Source organism: Chiloscyllium punctatum, chromosome 32 (genome assembly GCF_047496795.1).
Source record: "Chiloscyllium punctatum isolate Juve2018m chromosome 32, sChiPun1.3, whole genome shotgun sequence".
NCBI classification, from domain to species: domain Eukaryota; kingdom Metazoa; phylum Chordata; class Chondrichthyes; order Orectolobiformes; family Hemiscylliidae; genus Chiloscyllium; species Chiloscyllium punctatum.
This window is the reverse complement of record NC_092770.1, coordinates 63,014,189-63,039,035: the sequence shown is the minus strand read 5'-3', so window position 1 is coordinate 63,039,035 and position 24,847 is coordinate 63,014,189. Positions and strand designations below refer to the sequence as shown.

Here is a 24,847-nt window from a genome sequence, read left to right as displayed (position 1 = left end):
TTCTGATCATCTTAATGACTCTGTTTGAAAGATGATTTTGGTAACTCAATCCTGTTTGTTGTAGTAATGGGGGTAATTTAGAGGGGGGGAGATCATGTTTTACTTTGAGATTTGACTCTATTGTAGTTCAGTTTGTTGAATATTGTTGTGGGTGTGGCATGGAAGGCACATCTACCTGTTGTGTAGCTGGGTAATGTTATACAACAATAGCTATACTGCACAGAAACAGACCTTATGGTCCAACTCATCCGTGCCTACCAGATATCCTAAATTTAATCAAGTCCCATTTGTCAACATTTGGTCCACATGCCTCTAAACCCTTCTGATTCAGGTAACCATCCAGATGCCTTTTAAATGTTGTAATTGTACCAGTCTCCTCCTCCACCTCTGGAAGCTCATTCCACACGTGCACACCACCCTCTGTGTGAAAAAGTTGCCTCTTAGGTCCCTTTTTAAATGTTTCTCCTCATCTTAAATCTATGCCCTCTAGTTTTGGACTCCCCTAAAATGGTAAAAGTCCTTGCTGTTCACCCCATCCATGCTCCTCATGATTTTATAAACCTCTACAAGGTTACCCCTCAGGCTCTGACGCTCCAGGGAAAACAGTCCCAGCCTAGTCAGCCTCTCCCTAATAGCTCAAGCCCTCCAACCCTGGTTTCACCCTAGTAAGTTATTTCTGAAACCCCATCAAGGCTAACAACATCTTTCCTGTATAACCTGGTGTTGTGATTTTTAATTTTTTCCTGTAGCAGGGAGGCCAGAGTTGACCATAGTGTTCCAATAGTGGCCTTGTCCAATGTTCTGTAGATCTGCAACATGATATTCCAACTCCTATACTCCATGTTTTGACCAATGAAGACAAGCGTGGCAAATGCTGCCTCTATGGTGTCTACTTGCGACTCCACTTTCAAGGAACTACACACCTATGTTCAGCAGCACTCCCCAGGGCCCTACCACAGGAAATTTGGCATGACAGCGAATACCCTTGCCAACTTTTATAGGTGTACTATCTACAGAATGCTCTCGATATATCACTACTTGGTATGACAACTGTACCATTCAAGATCGGAGACCGTTACAGAGAACGGTGAACTTGGCCTCCCATCTATAGAATCCGTGTACCAGGCCCACTGTCGAGGAAAGGCTGCCAGCATTCTCAAAGATCCATCCCAGCCTGGCAATGCTTTTCTACAACCTCTACCATCCGGGAGAAGGTACAGAAGCCTGAACAAACCGCACCAGCCGGTTTCACAACAGTTTCTACTCTACTGTTAGAATGTTGAAAGGACTCTCAAACTCTTAGCATTTGCTTGTACCTATGTTTTTTTGTTTTTGCCACTGTTTACCTATTTATTTTATTTATTTATCTATGCTACTTAACTCTGTGATCTACCTATATAGCTCGCAATACAAAGCTTTTCACTGTACTTCGATACATGTGGCAATAAATTAAATTCTATTAGCTGTAGAAGTCCTGCCTTGGTTTGCCGTACCAAAATGCAATACTGGGTGATCACTGTCCATGAGGGATATGTTCCAGGACTGATGGCGGATACCTGAACCAGATAGAAATGAATAATACATTTAAGTGGAAAATTTACCTCCTCGGCAGCCCCTGGTCCATGGTTCTGGAATGTTCCATGTAATATGTTCAGGCCATGGTAAACAGCGGGTAACTGAAACCGTGATAACTGGACCCATGGATACAGCAATCGCCCTGTACTTCACATTTGTCTAAATTAAACTCCATCTGTCACTCCTCAGCCCATTCATCCATCTGATCAAGGTCCATTGTATTTTGACAAAACCTCTTTCGTTGTCCACTACACAAATTTTGATGTCATCTGTAAACTTAGTAACCGTTCCTCTTATGTTGACATTTGAATTATTTTATATAAATGGCGAAAAGCAGTGGACACAGCACCGATCTTTGTGGTACACTGTTGGCCATGAGCCTCCAGTCTGAGAACAGCCCTGTACCACCACCCTCTGTCTCCTGCTGTCAAACAAATTTTGTATTCAATTGGCTAGCTCCCCCTGGATTTCTTATGATCTAATCTTACTAACCAGTCGACCATGTCGATTGTATTCTGGATTAGTGGTGCTGGAAGAGCACAGCAGTTGTATGCCGATTGTATGCCTATTCCCTAATATTCTTATTTCTATATTTTAAGTCTATTTTTAATTGATTTAATTTTGAAATTATATTGGAATCATGAGGATGGGGCAAGTTGCAAGTTATTGTGATTATAACCCCTAGTGTGGGAGGTGCAGAGGTATGGATTTTGCCTCATGGGTTGTGAGGAGAGAGAGCAATTACGTCAGGAAGGAGGGAAACTATGAAGGGGCATCAGCCTCCTACGCAGTCACTGGAAGAGGGAGACAGTTGCTACATCTGCCACTGGAGGTTTAGCGTCAATGAGGAATTTTTGTCTTCAGTTACCGAGGATAGACAAGCCAAGAAATTACTAGGCATTGTACAGTGATGAACCCACTCTGATCCTATTGTTGAAGTTCACTTCTGACAAAGGGTAATTGGACTTGTGATGTTAACTTTGCTTTCTCTCCATAGATGCTGCGAGACCTTCTGGGTTTCTCCAGCAATTTGTGTGTAATGTTCTGGGGGCATAAACATGGTAGATACCACCATGGTAGTTTTAAATGCAATGAATAAAATCTACAATTTAAATTTGGTCTCTTGTGACCATGAAATTGATTACATTTAAAAAAAAAATGTTTGTTCTTGTGTTTTTTTTTAAGCGAGGGCAATCCTACTTGACCTGGCCTTCATGTGACTCTGGACCATCAATGTGGTTGACCTCTTGTTGGGTCCCATAAGTCACTCAGCTCAATGGTAATTAAGAATGGTCAACAAAGGCAGGGCTTGCCAGTGATGAGCATGTTCCATGATAGAATAAATGAAAAGAAGGCAAGTTGGATAACTTGATCTTCCTTTGAGCACTCTGGATTGCTTTTGAGATGATTGCATGCTGTATAAATGTTCAACACACAAACCCGCAAATGTATGTTACAGTGGTGCTTACCAGGCCCTGTGTGTTGTTTACTTAATTGACTTGTGTTTTAATTATTCATTTGACCTGCATGGGCTACAGATACATACAAATCAGGAGCAGTAGACCATTCATCCCCTCAAGCCTGCTCCTCCATTCAGTATAATCATAGAATCCCAACAGTGCAGATGGAGGGGCCATTTGGCCCATCAGGTCTGCACCAATCCTCTGAGCATACCACCCAAATCCAACCCTTACACTATACCTGTAACTCTGCATCCAACATGGCTAATTCATCTAATCTAGGGACTATGGGGCAATTTATCATGGTCAGTCAATATAACCTGCAAATCTTTGGGCTGTGGGAGGAAACCACAGCACGTGGCAGAAATCTGTGCAGACACTGAGAACATGTAAACTTCACGTAGATAGACACCCAAGGCTAGAATTGAACCAGTGTCCCTGGTGCTCTGAGGCAGCTGTGCTGACCACTGTGGTCTCTGGCCTTTTTATTTCAGTGGTGGTTGAAACTCCTCTTTCATCCTCACCATCCACCAACTCTTCCCCACCCCCTGAAGAGGGAACATCCCTTCCACACCCACCTTGTCAAGGCTTTTACACACTTCAACCAAGTGTTCCCTCAATCTCTTCTAAATATCTTTGCACATGGTCTTCTATATATGATTGTACATGATCCTCATTGATATAAAAAACTGTTCTATATAATTATAGAGTCTGATAAAAGAATGTTGCCTACGTGAGTGAGAGACACTGTGGTACTGGGGATTGGCAGTCAACTTGACTGACCTGTGACCAGAGAAGGCAGGGGGATAATATATTAACTAACTGTCATATCCTTTCCTGATGATTATCCAGTAACCCTGTGGGAGGGTGTGGCTGTGGATGAAATAGAGTTGGTCTAGTTGTTGTGGTTCTGTTCGCCGAGCTGGGAATTTGTCTTGCAAACGTTTCGTCCCCTGTCTAGGTGACATCCTCAGTGCTTGGGAGCCTCCTGTGAAGCACTTCTGTGCTGTTTCCTCTGGCATTTATAGTGGCCTGTCTCTGCCGCTTCTGGTTGTCAGTTCCAGCTGTCCGCTGTAGTGGCCGGTATATTGGGTCCAGGTTGATGAGTTGGTCTAGATTCTGATGCCTTACACAACAGAAGAGTGACCCTAGTGGCCATTCTCAATTTTAGACACCAACAGGGGTGTATCCTTGACAAGTATGGTTCAGGACGTCACTTTGTGATGTTGAACTCTGCCGCAAAGAATTTTGTTTCCGCTGTTGAGTTGGTTACTTGCTGCGTTGCTACAAATGGAGCATCTTTTTGAAAACAAAAAAAAACCCTCCAGTATATCTATTGATGAGAGAAAGAGAGAGACTGAGCTGAGTGAATCATCTAGCAAAGTGTTTCACTGATTTTTGGGAAGTTTGAAAACTCCTTGTCACACAGCCCTTTTGCATGCTGTAACAGCAATGTCTGCACTTAATGAAGCAAGGCTTTGAAGCCTCAAGTTCCTGGCAGGCACTAAGCTTCTATGTAGCTCATTTTCAATTTCCCCACATTCACTTTCCCCTCATTCACGTAATTGAATACATTAGTTGGGAGGTAATGTTGGTCAGTTGCCATCAACTTCATGAGCAGACAGGGATTCTGTTGAAAAACCATGGTTATCCATGTTTCATTTGAAAACGTAAAGCCCTTCCCGATTTCAGAAGGGTGAGGCTTTTTCTCTCTCTGATCCTGGCAAATCTCTGCTGTGTTTCCTTTTTGCTGCTATGATGGGAGCATTATGTTGTGTTTATTGTGATCAGAATGGGTTGATGTTTTTGTTATGTTGGCTTCTTTCTAGTAATGTAGCTGGAAAATGAGAGTTCTCATCTTGCTTTTGAATGGAACAGATGCATCTACACTACTCCCTAAAGTCCTAGTAATCAATCCCGACCAAATGTTGTTGTACTTGTTGTTGGCACGCGATGTGCCCACACGTTATCTAAGATCAGTGTGATTTCTGTCGATTACTCTACAGTGTTTGTGGTGTTTCTTCTGTAGCCACAGATCACTACACATAAACACAAGGTCAAGCATGATTGGCTACTCAGGCCACCCTTACCCAGTACCACACACTGTTAGAAATGGCAAATGCCATTAAACACCAGTAGTCATCATCTGGCAAAGTACCACACGTTTTCTGTGTCCGATGTTCAGTAGCAGGAGCCTGTTTTTCACAGGGACTTTGAGAGCCTTTGAGATTTGAGGCCCCCCCCTCAGCCCCGGTGGCTTCAACTGCACCCAGAATGTTTTTGGAACAATACAGGAAAAGGGAGAGCAAGAGGAGGTGACTGTTGAGAATTTAAATTACAGTTGATAGGCCTTCTTTTTAAGGTTAAGGGATATGTTGAGGTTATGGAATCCAGGCAAGTAAATAATGACCATACAAGCCATGATCAGAGTGAATGTTGGATCAGGGTTGAGAAGCTAAATGGTCTATTCGTATTCCTATGGCTTAAGCTTGAAACGTCCTGCTCCTCGGATGCTGCCTGACCTGGTATGATTTTCCAGCACCACACTCTCTACTCCAGCATCTGCAGTCCTCACTTTCTTCCCATATTCCTATGTCCCAACTGTGTAGAAAATAATTGTCAGCTGCAGATTTTCAACAAAAGTACATTGCCATAAAGTGAAAATGCATAGTGTGAGAGGAAGGTATGTTTGGGGAAAGCTACATTTCCTTGCTGAATATGTGAATTGCAACAGAAGTATGGTTTAGTTTGGTTATGTCCTGTTTGTTGGGGAGGGTGGAAGATATAATCGAACACTGCCATTCTGATCTCTACTCCCAATATTGAATCCATTATTTCATATTTCTGTTTTAGAGTAAGTGGGAATGAGAATTTGGCTATTTTACTTCCGTTGTTCATTGAGCAACTTGTGTTGGGAAGAATTTTAACTTTTTACTAGTTTCTAGTCCCTGTGTTTTAGTTTGTGGTCAAATGCTGTCATTCATTCACCTGGTTTTTGCTAATCTGGGAAGACTTAACCTTACATTTTGTTTTCCTTTGTGTATGGTTTTAAAGGGAAGCAAAAGAAAAGAATTTGCTTCCAGGAGTAGAATGTGAAGTCTGCCATGTCCACACCTTATGGGCCTATCAACATCTACTTACCTATCAGCAATGTGGTTCAAACCAGAGGGGGCCATTTGGGATTTGCACTGTGGTTTTTTTTTGTCATGCATTGTTTGAAGGGCTTTTGCCTGAAACGTCGATTTCAAAGCTACTTGGATGCTGCCTGAACTGCTGTGCTCTTCCAGCACCACTAATCCAGAAATTATTTATAATGGGTCATGCGATACCATTTCAGTTTTCCCCCTTGTCTACTCTTTCCATTGATCAAATGGGTTTCAATTACATGATAGGCCTGCATCCATTGATCCAATTGCCTGTAATTAACTGGGATGCTTTCATTGCTCAGTGCTACCTGTGGCCCTAATTGAAATATTTCACTTGTCTAAAGCTAAAATACAGTGCCTGTTTATTTATCTTGTGGCTGTAAATGCTGTCACGAGGTAGGACACGGATTGTACTGCGTTCCGTCCAGTGTATGAAGTAAGCAAATTGACAATGTGAGGCAGCTTTAACTACAGGGTGAACCGAATAGCTGTCAGCAGCCTGGATAGCTGATTCCTCCTGCAATATTTGTTTGAGTAGAAGTCAACGTTTTTTGTCGTTAATCATTCCTTCACACACTGCCTCTGCTGTTTCCCTCCAGTCCTGTCAATCATGTTCTGTCGTTTCTACTTCTTTCTTGTCATTTTGTTCTTTACGACAGCTTTTTCCAGATTAGAGATCATTACAATCCAGAAGTAGTCCATTTGACCCATTGTCTGTGCTTCCCTCCTAAGGAGCAGTTCACACATTCTGTTGCTCTTATGGCCTCTCCCTATGTCCCTGGATATTCCTCTTTTTCAAATGTTTAAAATATGTAGAAAAATTTAGTGCAGGAGGAGGATATTCTGCCTGTTGTGTCTGTACCTACTGAGAGTGCACCACCCAACCTAATCCATTTTCCAACAGTTTGGTCTGTATCCCCGGAGGCTACAGGATTTCAGATGCGTGTTGAGTCCTGTTTTAAATGAGTTGACGGTTTCTGCTGCTACCATCCTTTTCAGGCAGTGAGTACCAGATGCCTTCCACCTCCTCTTATTGCTGAACCAAATTTAAAGCTGGTCATTGCTGCTTCAGTGTGTCGGGGCCACAGGTTCGATTCCAGCCTCTGGCAACTGTCTATGTGGAGTTTGCACATTCTCCCTGTGTCTGTGTGGGTTTCCCCCGGGTGCCCCGTTCTCTCCCCTGAAACCAGGCCTTTCTTTGTCACTGCAATTTTCTAGACTTGGCAGCCTCCTCCTAAATCTCCTGTGCCCTCTTCCATTGCAATGGCATCCTTTTCTGTGATGAGGATGATAGCAACAATCTACCCAATCGCTGCTAACCATGTCATCTGTACACTGGGGAGATGAAGCTTTTGCAGAACACCTACATTCCATCTGAAAAAATAATCCTCAGCTTCATGTCGTTTGCCATTTCAACATGGAGCATCCTGGCTGACCGTTGTGGGTCTTGGGCTTGCTACAGTGCTCCAGCGAAGCTCAGAACATGCTGGGAGGACAGCACCTCATTGTTTGCTTGGAGACCCTGCAACCTCCAGGCCTCTGTATCGAGTTGAATAATTTTAAGATCCGTGCACCTTCTGGCCATATCCTTACTCCAACCTCCACGCTGCAAACCTTATCACATGAGCTGACACCGCAACCATCCCAGTGTCAGCCAGTAATGGGCTCCATTAGTAGCTCTTCATTCTCCCAGGTTGACCTTTACCATTGCTTTTGCCCCGTTCTCTCTCTGGGCTCCATCTCGGTCTATCATTTACCCTCCACCTCAGTCAACAACATATATACCAACCTTTTCCTAGCCACAATCTGTTTTGAAGAAGGGTCACTGGACCTGCAATGTTAACACTGCTTTCTCTCCACAGATGCTGCCAGACCTGCTGAGTCTTTTTCCCAAGTAACTTTGGCTAGAAACAAAAACACATCATATGTTGGCATTGGTTGCTCATTTGATGTTCACGACCAACAAAATGACCTTTATATTGCCACTGGTTTCAGGAAATAAAAAGATGGAACCAGTGCACAGCTATACCCTCAAGGTTCTCTGGTGCACGAAAAGTCTCCTGAATGCGCCTTAGGAATTCTGATCCATCCACTCCTATTCAGTACCATAACTAATGCAGATAATGTTGGGATAGTTAGAATCCCCTGATGATTGGGTAATTCAATTATCATCAATTATTTTAGTAACTGCTGCAGTAGCAAGTGACTGGGATTGTTCTCATGCATACAATTCACTGGTGAATGTAGTTCTGGTAGGTAAATCTCCCTGCTTTCACTGAGGAGTTGGCTTGCTGTAGTCTGTAGTGATTTAATTTTACATGAAAGTTACGATATTATACTGTGCATAAGAACTGTTAAACTAAATTGATGGATTTCCTGTCAAAATAGACTTTGTTTGCTAGAAATCCTGCCCTGTCTCCTTGGCTGATGCAGTGCTGTCAATATTATCACTGTTTCATTGAGCAGTCAGCAATCTCTGCCTTTTCTTTTCTCTCACTACTTGTCCCTCATTTTTCCTCTCTTCTCTATATCTCCTTTTATGACTCTCTTCTCACCTCTTTCACTCTTTCTTTTCTCTCTGTCTCCTTCCATTTCACACCCTGCTCACCCCAACAACTGAGTTGCCTGGAAATACTCAACAGGTCTGTGGAGAGGGAAGGACTTTCTTCACCTTTTCTGTTACTTTAGCTCTGCTCTTGTTTTCTCTATCTTTTGCAGAAATTTGGCAGTGTGCACTCTAGCTTGTTCTCCATGAACCCAGAACTGTACAGCAATTTGAAGCCCACCTTGGCCCCTGCCACACCAATCATTGTTTGGAAACTTGGAGTTACAATGTGACTTAGTGTGAATATTATCTTCAACCAAAACTGAGGAGGGGATTGTCTAATGTCAGCTGTATTTAAACTCCAGACATTAATCACCTCTGCCATCTGGTGTGCCTCATCTGTTATCTTTAGCAATTGGTATGGAGCAGCTCATGGTACAGTGATTAGATTCCCTAGTGTGGAAACAGGCCCTTCGGCCCAACCAGTTCATACAGGCCCTCCAAAGAGTAACCCATCCAGACCCATTTCCCTCTGACTAATGCACCTAACACTATTTTAGCATGAGCTGAAAATGTGTTGCTGGAAAAGTGCAGCAGGTCAGGCAGCATCCAAGGAGCAGGAGAATCAACATTTCGGGCATGAGCCCTTCTTCAGGAATGAGGAAAGTGTGTACAGCAGGTGAAGATAAAAGGTAGGGAGGAGGGACGTTGGAAATGCGATAGGCGGAAGGAGGTCAAGGTGAGGGCGATAGGCCGGGGTGGAGGCGGGGGCGGAGAGGTCAGGAAGAAGATTGCAGGTTAGGAAGGCGGTGCTGAGTTCGAGGGATTTGACTGAGACGAGGTGGGGGGAAGGGAAATAAGGAAACTGGAGAAATCTGAGTTTATCCCTTGTGGTTGGAGGGTTCCTAGGCAGAAGATGAGGTGTTCTTCCTCCAACCGTCATGTTGCTATGGTCTGGCGATGGAGGAGTCAAAGGACCTGCATGTCCTTGGTGGAGTGGGAGGGAGAGTTGAAGTGTTGAGCCACGGGGTGGTTGGGTTGGTTGGTGCGGGTGTCCCAGAAGTGTTCTCTGAAACTTTCCGCAAGTAGGCGGCCTGTCTCCCCAATATAGGGGAGGCCACATCAGGTGCAGCGGATGTAAGAAATGATGTGTGTGGAGGTGCAGGTGAATTTGTGGCGGATATGGAAGGATCCCTTGGGGCCTTGGAGGGAAGTAAGTGGGGAGGTGTGGGCACAAGTTTTGCATTTCTTGCGGTTGCAGGGGAAGGTGCCAGGAGTGGAGGTTGGGTTGGTGGGGGGTGTGGACTTGACGAGGGAGTCACGGAGGGAGTGGTCTTTTCGGAACGCTCATAGGGGAGGGGAGGGAAATATATCCCTGGTGGTGGGGTCCATTTGGAGGTGGTGGAAATGACGGCGGATGATATGGAGGTTGGTGGGGTGGTAGGTGAGGACCAGTGGGGTTCTGTCCTGGTGGCAGTTGGAGGGGTGGGGCTCAAGGGCGGAGGAGCTGGGGTGGAGGGCATTGTCGATCATGTCTGGGGGGGAAAATTATGGTCTTTGAAGAAGGAGGCTGTCTGGGTTGTACGGTTCACCTGCACCTCCACACATACCATTTATTGCATCCGTTGCACCCAATGTGGCCTCCCCTATATTGGGGAGACAGGCCGCCTACTTGCGGAAAGTTTCAGAGAACACCTCTGGGACACCCAGACCAACCAACCCAACCACCCCGTGGCTCAACACTTCAACTCTCCTTCCCACTCCACCAAGGACATGCAGGTCCTTTGACTCCTCCATCGCCAGACCATAGCAACATGACGGTTGGAGGACGAACACCTCATCATCTGTCAAGGAACCCTCCAACCACCAGGGCTGAACTCAGATTTCTCCAGTTTCCTTATTTCCCCTCCCCCTTGTCTCAGTCAAATCCCTCGAACTCAGCACCGCCTTCCTAACCTGCAATCTTCTTCCTGACCTCTCCACCCTGGCCTATCGCCCTCACCTTGACCTCCTTCCACCTATCGCATTTCCAACGTCCCTCCCCCAAGTCCCTCCTCCCTACCTTTTTACCTTCACCTGCTGGACACACTTTCCTCATTCCTGAAGAAGGGCTCATGCCCGAAATGTCGATTCTCCTGCTCCTTGGATGCTGCCTGACCTGTGCTTTTCCAGCAACACATTTTCAGCTCTGATCTCCAGCATCTGCAGTCCTCACTTTCTCCTCGACTATTTTAGCATGGCCAATTCACCTAACCTGCACATCTTTGTGACTGTGGGAGGAAACCGGAGCACCCGGAGGAAACCCACGCAGACACTGGGAGATTGTGCAAACTCCACACAGACAGTCGCCCGAGGCTGGAATTGAACCTGGGACCCTGGTGCTGAGAGGCAACAGTGCTAACCACTGAGCCACCATGCCGCCCCAATGGTCTGCCTTGTTTAGTGGTGTTCAGTAGCCATGTGTTCCCACATGTGAGTTGGGGAATTTTATTGTGTTGTGATCATGTGTAAGGCAAAATAACTCTCCAGCTTTCATGTATATAGCATCTTTCATGTTGTGGTTTTGGGGCCAAAGGATATGGTTCAAGTTTAGGGCAGCGCATTTGCTCAGTGGTTAGTGCTGCTACCTCATGGCCCCACCCACAGACAACTATCTGTGTGGAGTTTGCACATTCTCTGTGTGTCTGCGTGGGTTTGCTCCAGTCTCCTCCCACAGTTCTACAATGCGCAGGTTAGGGCAGATTGGCCACACTAAATAGCCTGTTGTGTCCAGGGATGTGCAGGCCAGTTGGGTTAGCCATGGGAAATGCAGGGGTACAGGGAAAAGGGGGGCGGTGGGGGGGAGGGGGGTTGGGTCGGGTCTGGGTGGATGATCTACAGCGGGTCGGTGTGGACTCAATGGGCTGAATGGCCTGCTTCCACACTCTGGGGGATTGTGATTCAAGTGAGGGAGAACCTCTTTGGCAGAACCTTTTTTGATGCAACATTAATTGAGACCCTTTTTGTGCTATTTCTAAAACTCCCATGGCATCATCCTGAAGATGGGGAGCTCTCCAGTAATGTCCAGATGCCTTTATCATTGAAACATAACTTTGAATGCTCCCATTGCTTTGTCAGATGAATCATCAGTGATTGGCAAATATACAATTAACAGTCCAGCTTCACATAGCCTTGTGTTTGAGGCTAGGCCTAATCCTAATTTACACTACTGATTACAAACTAAGTCAGCATTAGAGGGACAGATAGGAGCACTGGCTTTGTTCAGCATCATTTATCCTGAGGGCTCTGAACAGAGTGATTTCAATATTTGAGACTCACTTCAGGCTGTTGAAAATTGTTTTTATCTTCATCTCTTGAGAGCTGGCATGCAAGCTAAAGTTTCCTTTCAGCCTGTCTTTATCCATGTTTGGGATGTGCTGTGGTGAAGTTTCTGTGCTCATCTGGCTGTCGAGCACTGCCTTAGGGATCTGGAATCTTCCTTGTGAATCATGTGACTGAGTCAGGGCGGCTGAGCTCTGAACATGCTCTCAATGCAGCTCTTTTAGAAATGTTGGTATTTGGTGCTGCGCGTTAAAATAGATAGTGTGCAAAGATGGAATATTTCACATGATGTCGGTGGGTTGTCTAAGCCGTTGACCTGTGTAGAAGTGCTGCATGATCCACTCCCTAGTAAACTTTGACCTGTGTTTTGAGTAAAACCATGACTCTGATAATGGACATTGTGACGTGGAACCTTGCCTTGTGCAAATTAGAAGTGGTGTTTCCAAAATTGCAATGGTGCACACTTCATTTTAAAAAGCAATGCTTAATTGGATGTTGTATGTTTGTTGAATGCCCAGACGTTGCGCAAGACTACATAAATGGAAGTCTAGACTTTTATTTTCTCTCGCTCGCTCTCAATGGAATGTGGATTTTTAGTTCAGTAATGGTGTCTTGGTCCATGACAAGCTGACTGACTATTTGAGTGGTCACAGTGGCTTGCATATTACGCAAGGTACTTTGGTGCTCTTTTAACAGCCTGGTTTGACTAAGCCAGTGTTTTCCCTGGGGTGGGGCAAGGAAGGGGAAAGTTGGTAGTTAGGCGAGATACCTGTACGGAAAGAAGAAATAAGCAAAAGGAATCATGTGATCTGATCTTTGGATAATAACCAAATATATGTAATTGAGCCATGATTTTGGAAATAACCAGGAGAATAGATTTATAAAAGGTAAACAGTGGTAGAAGGCAGTGCTTGATTTCATTTATTACTATCACACATATCTAGGTATAGTGAAAAATTTTGTTTTGCGTGCAGAACAGGCAGATCATACTTTATAAAATGTGTAAGTTTAATGGAACAGAGCGAGGAATGCAGTGTTTATGGCTGCAGCGAGGGCGCACAGACAGAGAGATCAACATTAAATTTAAAGTTTGAGAGGTCCGTTCAGAAGCCATCTAACAGTGGAGCAGAAGCTATTCTTTAATCTGTTGGTACATGTGTTTAAGGTTTTGTATCTTCCACCTGACAGAAGAGGTTGGAAGAGAGTCTAACTGGGATGGGAGGAGTCTTTAATGGCTGCCTTCCTGAGGCAACAGGAAGTATAGATGGAGTCAATGGATGGAAGATTGGCTTGTGTGATGGCATGGGCTGTGTTCACGCCTCTCTAGTTTCTTCATGGTCCTGGGCAGAGCAGTTGCCACAACATGTATTGCAGCAAACAACTTGCATTTATAAAGCATCTCGAACATTTGTAGAATATCGCCTGGTGTTTTAACAGAGCATTATCAGATGGAGCTTCATACCATCTCCTGAAGAGGTGTTGGAGCTGCTTTGAGCTGGGTTTTCTCTCTTTGAACCTTTTTTTTTGGAATTTCTATACTGATGTATTGCCAACTCCCGATGATGGCAAAACTGATTGTCTATGCCGTGACTCTTGCATAGGACGAGTGGCCCAACCTATGCATTCCAGAAGCCCAGCTCCAAACAAGCTGCAAACCAGTGGTGAGACTGTGGTGTTCCAAATCAGAAACTCTAGGACATTCTAGCATCCCTTTTTTAAAATTTAAGAATTGGGCTGTTCAAGAGTTAAATAGGGAAAAGCTAGCAAATTCTTAGGGGGAATTGGGGAGGGATAGAGAGGGGGATGGAGAAAGCATGTTGGAAACCAGAACAGCCAAAAACTAAACAAACAAGCAGAGGATGTAGGGCTAATTGAAAATTTCAAGACAAGATGAGATTTTTGTGGAGTGGTGATAACTATGAATATAGAGCTAGAGTACAGCACGGCCTTCACTTAATTAAATGTCTGAATAGGTAGGTTTCCTAAAATTTTCCCAAATCACTGGTTCTTCCTCATCCAACTGAATGACCTGTCAGTTTCTATCCAGCCACACAACCCCTCCCGATTCAGATTCTCTCCATCTCCTCCTTTTGAAAAGTTAGGTTGATGAGAGAAAGAAGAAATGCAGCTGTTTTACACCGAAGAGCCTGAGGCGTCCCTGCAGTGCAATGTTTTGAAGAAGTCTGTCTGGTCTCTCAATATATCTGTCCGCAGTTGAACAAGGGTGACACATTTTGGTATAGGGCCAGGTTGACTAGGCAGAATGCTAGTGGGAACTGCTTTTGCCTGTGATTGATACTAATGCATTTAGTGTGCGACTGTAACCAGAGGTCACAGCTTTGAGATCATCGACAGAAGAAGGGGCAAAAGAGGAGCTAAGAGTAGGGCTTGAAATGGTAGTGGAAATGATTCAGTAATTCCTTTTTTGGTAAGGAATCTATATAATTGATTTAAAAAATTACAGGGCTATAAAGGCAGATTATGAAACAACAGGAGAACGATTACCCCTACTGGATATATCTTTCACATCACCATTGGAATGGCCTCCGACTTTGCTTGATTCTCTGATTTCAGGTATTGATTATAATAATGCTGACTGTGGATTAGAATAGACCATCAGGAGGCAGGGAGAACCCAGCAAGTCAGGCAGCATCAGGAGGTGGAGAAGTTAATGTTTTGGGGGTGAAGGCTCCTGCCTGCTGCTTGGATGTCACATGACCTGCTGTGCTTTTCCAGCACCCCATACTCTCTACTCGTTTTGTGGTGCAGTCCTTCTTCAGGATTGGGAGACTCAGTGATTCCCAGCCTCTCTGGAAGGTAAATTCACACTTGGTCCAGTGACCCTGTACTCACAGCAGATATAACCCAAAGTTATAAAGTTATAAATATAGGTAATGAGGGAGGAACTGACTGTTCAGAGTGGGTTAGGTATTAACCTCTTCATTTCTGGCTCAATTCCAGCCTAACTGGTGGGGTGGAAGTTGCCTCTGTTTGTTGGCTCAAAGTGTGTGAAATGGGTCTGGTCAGTCTCAGCCTGGTCAAGTGGTCATGGCTGCGGAACACAAGTGACCCTTATTCGTCATCCATTGGCAATCTCCTCAAAGAGAGACCACAGGACGGCACGGGTGAGTAATGGAAAAGTGTTAGCTTAGTGCAGCCTGAGGCACTTTCCTGCCTTTTTGAGTTTGTGTTACGGCAAGGTGGAGGAGATTTTGCTTGACCTTTAATCTTTGGGCGCAGGCTGCAGATTGGCAAAATATGATGGTAACACAGGCTGTGTGAAAGGGAGGTTGCTTCTCCGCCAGATGTTTCACCAATGTGGATGGGTACTCTTTTTGCTTTGAAGAGAATAGAGGCTTTTATTTTTCATTAAAAGTGCATTAAATTCCTTTTTGCCACAACCGGGTGCCAACTCTTTTTTTTTTGGCGTTGGTTGATTTCTGGGTAATCTTGCAACCTGTTTCACCCCAGTGACTGGCAGTGGTTTGTCACAAAAGACTTGTTCAAGGGCAGCCGCTTGCTTGTTTTATTTGTTGTTTTGCAGGCCTTCGATTGTTTTGACGTGCCAAATGGTTCCACCAAATTTGCCAGGCTGCCAGCCGGTGAGTAGGAAGTAGCAGCCGAATGGTGAAGACTGTGCTGTTGGGCCAATTCCAAATGCAGAGACTAACTCCAGGGGAGTGCACAGACTGTGGACATATGTCACGAATCAAGCTACTGCAACAGAATTCAGGACAGTGAGGCCTATTAGTCAGGCTCCAAATGCTGCCAATAAGACTTGACCAAATGGCATTTAGGGCACATCAGTGGAAGATGCCATGCAAAATAAGAGGGAGCAGATTTAGGACAGTTGAGAAGGAACTAATTCACCCAAAAGGTTGAGAATCCATGGAATTACCTGCCCAGTGAAGCAGTTAAAGCTACCTCATTGAATGGTTTTAAGGCAAAGATCTTTGAACAGTAATGGAATTAAAGGTTATGGTGAGAGGGCAGGTGAGTGGAGCTGAGTCCACAGCAAGATCATCTATGATCTTATTGAATGGCAGAGCAGGCTGGAGGGGCCAGATGGCATGTTCCTGCTTCCGTTATGTTCTAAATGAGCCTCTTTATTCGGTCTTTAGGAAAGAAATAACCAAAGCTGTCCCACTCTAGGCACAGGCCCTTGATGCGTGCAGAAATTTCCAAGTTCACTGGTGAGGGAGAATGGAGGTGCTTTCTACTGGATGAAGTCATAGAGATGTACAGCACGGAAACCGACCCTTCGGCCCAATTCGTCCATGCCGACCAGATATTTGAACCTAATCTAGTCCCATTTGGCAGCACTTGGCCCATATCCCTCTAAACCCTTCCTATTCATATACCCATCCAGATGCCTTATAAATGTTGTAATTGTACCAGCCGTCACCGCTTCCTCTGGCAACTCATTCTGCGTGTTTGAAGGTGGGTGTGAAAGATGCCATCAAACGAAGGGAAACGTTCTATGGTGCCCCATCCTAAATTTATTTTCCCCCCCCCCTCCCCAAAACGACTTCTAGAACAGATTGATTGTTTCTGAATGTCCTTTTGGGGTCTTGCTGTGTACAAAGGGTTGTCATGTTTCCTCTATTGCAATGGCTGCTGCACTTGATTGGCTGGACGGCATGGCACGGCACTTTGGGACATTTCTGGGCCAGTGTCAAACCACTTTTCAGGTTCAGAGCATTCCTTGTACGGGCGAATGTCTGTTTGGCAGGAGGATCCTGTTTGAACTTTCCGCGGCAGTGAATGCTTTTGATTCCAAAAGCAAAGTTGGCAGGAGTTGAACGTGTGCTTAGGAAGCAGGGGATCAGGATCTCCAACAGGACACAGGGCTGTCACTAGAACGCCCTACAATTGCTGGATGGAACATTGAGCCATAAACTTGTTTACAGATTTGAAATGGGCATGGGTTGAGAATGTGTCTCTGGTGTGTGACCTGTAAAGTGAATCTTCCAACACTACTGAAAAGTGTTGCTTGAATCATTGATCTGCCGATCTTCCTCTTTTTGGGCACCTGCATCACACACTGTTCTCAATGTTACCTGTTCTGATTTTGTCTGTAACTATAATAATAGATACAGATGATTATAGAAAGAGGAAAAAGCATATTGTATGTGTGAGTGAGAGGTATAGCTGGTTTCCTGTTGATAGTCATAGAGATGTACAGCACGGAAACAGGCCCTTCACTTCTCCGTCCATGTTAGTAAAAGACATTTTTGTGTTGTGTTGTCGAATTTGCCTGCACAAATTGCTGCTGGTGTTTCTTGCAGCCCCTCACTAGCTGCAAGTTTCTTTGGTACACCCTGTGGTTACGAAAGGCGCTACATAAATGCGAGTCTGTTGTTTGCAAATCATTTGTCTATCATTCTGTGACAGTTCAGCAGGAACACACTGTCCCATACCTCATTTTACTGGGTTAATTCTGATTAGGATCCCTTCTGGTGGTCTCGGGGAAATGATTTGCTATGTGGTTTACAAGCGAATGTAATGGAATGCAGTCAGGGTAATGGAGGTGAAAACCTCAAGTCCTTTTGAGGAAGCCGTTTGCTGAAATGGGGGACAATTCACTTTGTTTCTTTTCTGTGTGACTGAGCTAAAATAGGAAGGACATTCAATCTCCTCCACATAGCGATCTCCGCACGTTGTAAACGCTGTCTGTCTTTTGCACAGATCAGTAACTAGAATGGTGGAATGCTAACACGTATGTCACAAGAATACCAGGGTTTGATCACCGTTAACATTGCCAAGATATCTAGTTACTGCTGGGCATTCTGAATACTTGATTGACTTGTTTCAGAATGGTAGATGCTGCCAGCCTGTTTTTCTCAGGTGGGGAGATCCAGATCCAGTGTAGTCATGAGCTCAAAAGTCATGTAGCACTTTGATCACACACCTGTTTGGAAATTGTCACGTCACATCTCGGGGCTGCAAGAACTAATTTAAGCCTTGGATTTAGTGTTTTATAGAATCATAGAGCAAGGAAACGGACTCTTCAGACCATGCCGACCATAATCCCAAACTAAACAGCTCCTGAACCATATCCCTGCAAACCTTTCCTATTCATGTACTTATCTAAGTTCTTAATGGTGCCCACATCTGCCACTTCCACAGGAAGTTCATTCCATACCAAATCACAATGTGTTTTTTAAAAAAAAAATTGCCCCTCATGTCTTTCCTCTCACCCTAAAAGGTGACCCCTAGTGTTGAAATCTCTCATTCATTCTAGGGAAAAAAATACATACCATTAACTCTATCTGTACCCCTTGTGATTTTATAAACCTCTGTACGGTCACCCCTCAATCTCCTACGCTTTAGTGAAAAAAAATCCCAGCCTATCCAGCCTTTCTTCATAACTCCAACCCTCCATACCCAGCTACATCCTCCTAAATCTCTTCTGAGTCCTCTTCAGCAAAGTAATATCCTTCCTATAACAGGGTGCTCAGAAATGAGCACACTATTCCAGAAGATACCTCACCAATATCCTATATAACCTCCACATGACTTCTCAATTCCAATACTAAAGGACTGAGCAATGAAGGCAAGTGTGCTAAACACCCTTTTAAACACCCTGTCCATACGTAATGCAAGCTTCAAAGAATTATTACCTGACCCTGAGGTCCCTCTTCTTTAAGACTACCTGAGGCCCTACGATTAATTGTATTAGTCCTAAGGAGAAGAGAGACTTAATAGAGGTTGTTTCTTACTGTACTTGCATATGAAGCCTGGCTTTATATTTTTGTACCCAGTGTACTTTCAGTTTCTCATCCGAGTAAGATCCAGTATTTCTAGTCATCCTGGCAAAAATCTAGTTTCCTCCTTCCCCCAAAAGACAATGCTGGAGGATTGATTTGAAGATTGAGATTTTTATTAATAAGTAAATCTGTATGGAGTATCTGATTTGAAATTCTAAACTGAATAAGCATCCTTGTCTGTCTTTGAGCTGTGATATAACTGGGAACTGTACAAAGACCATGTTCTGTTCCCTCCACCATGCAGTTTACCTGCAGCCACTCCCTAAAGCAATAACTGTTGTTGCTTCCCTCCATTTCAGGTGTGTACGAGCTGTGAGGACAATGCCGAGGCCAGCGGCTTCTGTGTGGAGTGTCTTGAGTGGCTGTGTAAAACTTGCATCGAGGCCCATCAAAGAGTCAAGTTTACAAAGGACCACACTGTGAGGCAGAAGAAGGATGTGTCACCAGGTAAACATTGAAACAATTTGCCAGCGTTCTGCTTACCCCCAACCCCCATTGTTGGTCCACCACAACATTTGCTTCTTGGCCTTTTCTGGTTTGGGCCTTGGTAGGAGAGGACAATCGCTGGTCTGTCGGCACGTTCCTTTTGGTCAATTACCCCAACGTGCTGCATTGGTGAATTGTGTGGGCAAATACTGGGTCTGACTCTCGTGCTGAAGAGTCAGGTTAGTTACGTAGATTTGGTCTTTGTTACCTGAGATACTACCTGGAAATGGAAGGAAATCTGACAGGTAGTCAGGGATCATAGGCACTGATGCAGTAGCTTTATATTTTAAGGGTTAAGTACATGATACCATTAAAGCAAATGATAGTTCCAACAGCTATTTCAGGACCCCATTCATCACAACTCCTGGGATTGGACTCAAGGCAGGGTTTAAGTTGTTTTGAATGGCTGCTTTCCAGAAATGTCCATTGATGGAACGTTTCCAACAGTCTCCTGAAGCTGCAAAATGTCATTAAGGACTCAAACAGCAGGAGGTGATGGCCCAGTGGTATTTATCGCCAGACTAATGATCCCGTGAGCCAGGTCATTTTCTAGGCATCCTGATTTGAATCCTAGCATGCCAGGATGGAGGAATTAGAACTCAGAACTCAGTAAAAATCTGGGGTGAAGGATAATGATGACCTAGTAGCAATTATCGATTTTTAAAACAATATATAATAACCCATATAGTTTACTAAGGCTCTTCAAGGAAACTGCCATCCTTAACTCATCGAGCCTAATGTGACTCCAGATCCACTGGGTAATTAAGAATGGACAATAAAGGCCCACATCCTGAGAGTGAATTGGAATAAACAAAACCTGGATGCTCAGGATTAAGTTGGGATTTAGAGTACAAAGGTGTGAGCTAGGAAGGCAGCAAGGATAACAAATGATATTTTGTAATGGCTTTCCAAGTTCAGCAAATATAATGAGTACATTTTAAAAATAACATTTTTTTGAGTAAAAGGCAGTGTAAAGCTGAGTGGATTGGTTAGTTGACCTGGGGGTCTGTCACATCAGGATCCCGTTGATATTTGGTTGGGTTTGCAGTTGTTAATATGAAAAACACTCTATTGAGAACAAATAACCCAACTCAAATAAGGTGGTTTCAACCAAAAGGCTGAAAAGAACTGAGGCACCACACTGTCCCCTTCCCAGAAAAATGAGACCTCCCTGTTATGTGCACTGTTAAAGGCAAAGGTGTACCACAGAGGTTTCATCCCAGTCCAGCTAATGAGTCCAGGGCTGTCGGTGGAAAGTGTTAACCATGTCTCCCCTTTTTCACGGTGTTTCCTCAGAGGCGGTCAGTGTATCCAACCAGCGAATGCTCTTCTGTCCCATCCACAGGCAGGAGCAGCTTAAGCTCTTCTGTGAGACCTGTGATCGGTTAACGTGTAGAGACTGTCAACTGCTGGAGCACAAGGAACACAGGTAACTAGGCAGAAGAAACCCAGCCACAGCTCCCTAACTCCACTCAGGCATGCATCTGTCACTGTGTAACACTGGGTTACAGAACTGATCGGGACAGGTCTGTCTCTGTATAACACTGGGGTACAGTATTAGTGGGAACAGGTCTGTCACTGTATAACACAGTGACAGTATTTTCTAATTGCAGACAACTGATTAAAGCATTCAGCTCCGTCTGTTTTGTTGGATCTTTAATTATTTGGCTAGTTTTTACAAATCCACTAAACATTTTTTTAGAGACTCCCTTTTGACAGTGTGTCCCTCTTTTCCTCCTTTGTGCTGCTTCTCTGTGCCTGTGAAGGCTAACGGAGCGATTCACCCACGAGAGCTTGCTTCTGTCGTGATCTGCACCTTATTCCACACTGCTGTAATTGTTCTTCAGATGGTTCACCTCCTATGGTGAACTCAGAAAGGAAAAGCGTGTATCTCACCAAGCCCGGAAATGTGCTTTTCCTTCTCCCTTCCCTCGCTCTTAAACTTTGAGGTGTGTTGCTGTGCTTGAGACCAGGGGGAACTGCCTGATGTGGAGCTGTGCAGAAAAAGAAGCATCCCTTTCCATTCCGTAAGGGGTTTCTGTGTTCCTGTCCTGCAATGAGGCTGCTTCGGCTCGCCATTAACATCATGGAATCAGACTGGGGGTGGAAATAAAGCACTGTATCCCCGCAGCACCTACCTCTCTCTGACAACCTCAACGGCATTGATGAGCACTGCATGCTCCCTCTTGAAGGACACCCGGGCACAAACATAAGCATGGAAGAGGGGCAGATAGTCGACAGATGTGACTCCCTCCACATCCCGCTGTGTTGACCTTGTTTAAGCCTGCCTGGCTTTAAAAGAGGGACACACTGTTAAAAGGGAGTCTCTAAAAATGTTCAGGCTGTACTATACTGGTTGATACGGCCTCTTGACATGTTTTACCTGCGCTGGCTCGTACTGGAAGGATTGCATTGTTGCGCCGCTCATTGCATTATCCAGTATCACGTCACCAAAATGGGACCAACGCCCATTTTGACCTCCCTCTCCAGTTCCATCCACAAGTTGCAGTCTCCACTTTGTAACCTGAATGTCACTGGTCAAGTTTAATTACCACTGATTTGGGATTGATGCAGTTTCTTGGAAAGAGACGCGGATTAAGTCTTGGTGTAAAATTGTTGTTAGACCAAATGTTCCCTACCTGCGCTACAAGGCTCACACAAATCTCCGAACTACTCCAACACAAACGATGGCCTTTCAGCCTGTCATGGGTCTGTACTTGCTTTCTGATTGAGAAATTCATCTGGTGCCACTTCCCCACCACCTTCCTGTAACCCTGAATGTTCTTCCTTTGCAGCTAATGTTCCAATTCCTACTTGAAGCCCTCACTGTCCTATATAATGATTTCTGTACAATCTGTTGGAACTGAATACTGACTGTTGGTGTTAGTCAGCATGTCCAGTATAGCTTCCGTCCAAGTTTTGAATTTCCTTTTTTGTGTTTCCAGATACCAGTTTCTAGAAGAGGCCTTTAAGAATCAGAAAGTCATCATTGATACGCTGACTGCCAAACTTCAGGAGAAACGAAACTACATTCAGTATGCAGCTACTCAGATCCAGAACAGGTATCCCTCACTCCTCAAGGCTTCCCAGCTTGCACCTCACTCCAAGGGTCTCTTCTCCATCTGGCTGTTCATCTGCTCAAGGGGGCAATATGTTGGAATGTGGTGCATTCAGGCTGAGGTATAATGATGACACAATGATAACATCGGTGGACTAGAATTCGAGAGGGGACCAGGCTAATGTTTTGGCAGAACTAGTTTTAATCCTAAATCAAAGCTGGGGGACGTTGCATTCAGTTACTGTATATAATAAAATAACTGCAATATACAAAGCACACAGGGATGTGATTGTGACTATATTTTATATTATTGTAAAAACCCATTCTTTAGGGAAGGAAATCTGCTGTCCTTGCCCAGTCTGGTCTCCATGTGACTGTCGACCCTCAGCAAGATTCTCTTAAGTGTTCTCTGAAATTATCCAGCAGACTACTTGGATCAAGGGCAATATGGGTGATAAATGCCAGCCTTGCCATTGAAAAGAATGAATTAATAGCTGCTGTTCACTTTGTGTAGCTTTTGGGAGATAGTGTTTGGAAGCAGGAGCATGTCAATTGTAGGACCCTTTTTTTTTTGTAAATGTATTTATTTGATAATTTTTTTAACTGATAAAATTATTGTATTTTTCAATCAATAACAAATACCAGTATAATAAAAACAAAAAAAACACAAATTACAATACAACTACTGTCTACCAACTGCTAACCAACCCTAAAATACAAAACAAACCCTAACACTGTGCATAGCAATACCAAAAAAAAATTTTAAAAACCACAAAATACAGAACAGCTATACTCTGCGCAAAGCTCCCAAACAAAGGAACGGGAGCATTGTATATATGCCCGTATTAACTCAGGAGACTCCCTCCAGGGCTTGACAAATCTAACCAACCTGGTTAGACAAACACCCTAGTTAAGACAACTGACAAATCTATATCCAAATAACTCAAGTAGGGCTGCCATGTCTTATATAAATGGTCTGTTGTGTGGTGCACCATGTTTGTAAAAACAAAAAGCCCAAGGGAATGTGCTCCATCATTAATTTCTGCCATCCCAGCAAGCCTGGCGGGTTGTCAGACACCCAGTTCATCAGAATATTCTTCTGTGCACAGTATGCAGGAATATTAAATAGTTTCTTCCCATGCCTGTCTAAAGATGGTAAATTTGGTAGACCTAAGAGGAGAGAGATCGGGTCTACTTTGACTTCAGTCCTCAATACCCTCCCTATCTCTCCTGGCACAGCGCTCCAATAAACACAGCCTGTGGCATGTCCAGAAGCAAGAGTAGGTAAGAGTACCTACACTTATTTTACATTTGGGGTACACTGAAGATGCCCCTTTTTTAAACTTCGCCAGACGATCTGGTGCCAGATGAGCCCTGTGCAGAACTTTTAATTGCGTAGCGCAAATCCCATTACAGATTTGAGATCTTTCGAGTATTCTCCCATATGTTCTCCCATGTTTCAGAAGAGAACTCAACTCCTAGCTCTTGCTCCCAGACCTCTCATAACCGGTTAATATCCTGACAGAACAGGACCCTTGTTTTACTTTTTAACTCGTTAATAACCCTGTAAAGCACCTTGGGATGTTTTCACTACATTAAACAGGGCAGGTAAAGGCAAGCATTTGTATAGATCTAGCCCCTCTCTCCCTCATCATAAATACAAGGGTAGTTAAATCACTACTTTTCATTTCAGTCGTAACATACTAAAAGTGAATAAAGCCCATTAATGTGCATTTTTGTGTTGCAGGATTAATGAAGTCAATGAAAATTGTAAGAAGGTTGAGCAAGATATAAAAGTGGCCGTTTTCACACTCATGATCGAGATTAACAAGAAAGGGAAAGCTTTGTTGCAGCAGCTGGAGGTATCCTGAATCTGTGTCCTCAGACCTCTCTGTCTCTTGCACGTACTTACGTGTTTCTTTGGCCCAAACATCAGTCGTTATTTCAATCATCTTGCCTTTAACCCCCAGGATTCCATCCCCAAACCTCTCCAACCTCAAGGATTCATGATTGATAAGAACCATAAATAGATTCCAGCATGGAAAGCAACCATTCAGCTCTGGTGGATCGGGTTTCCCACCACCAAAATCACTGTGACTCTTTCTTGGTATTTTTATCCCCCTTTTTGAGCTACTGACATCAGCAATCACCCGTGTGGCCAATTAACTGTTGACAAGCAAAGCCCATTAACTCCATGTAAACCATCAGAAATAATGGGGGGGTGGGTGGGAGGTAGGGAGGGAATGGGCAAAACTCAAAAGAATCAGCACCAGTTGAATAAACTCAGCCCCCATTTTAAGCCCTCTTAATTTAACCCTCCATCCATAGCCTCCCAGGAGCAGATCCAGACTTGTTTTAAATAGATGGATGGTTTCCACCTCAGCATCAAACTGGGCAGCGAATTCCAGACCTTCCCTTTTTTCCTGGAGGGGGGGTAAGAACCCTTTTCTCGTGTGTCTCCTAATCCTTCAAACTCTGTCCCCGTT

At 44.3% G+C, this 24,847-nt stretch overlaps 1 protein-coding gene across 3 annotated transcripts in view; it reads left to right on the top strand.

The window, feature by feature from the left end:
• Positions 1-24,847, top strand: part of LOC140458226 (E3 ubiquitin-protein ligase TRIM33-like) — a 112,453-nt gene that overhangs the window by 56,793 nt on the left and 30,813 nt on the right. For all 3 annotated transcript variants that reach the window (XM_072552500.1, XM_072552503.1, XM_072552502.1), the window contains exons 3-6: positions 19,117-19,264; positions 20,600-20,732; positions 22,249-22,365; positions 24,109-24,223. In XM_072552500.1, coding sequence (XP_072408601.1) covers positions 19,117-19,264; positions 20,600-20,732; positions 22,249-22,365; positions 24,109-24,223 — 513 coding nt within the window. The remainder of the gene's footprint in view (positions 1-19,116; positions 19,265-20,599; positions 20,733-22,248; positions 22,366-24,108; positions 24,224-24,847) is intronic.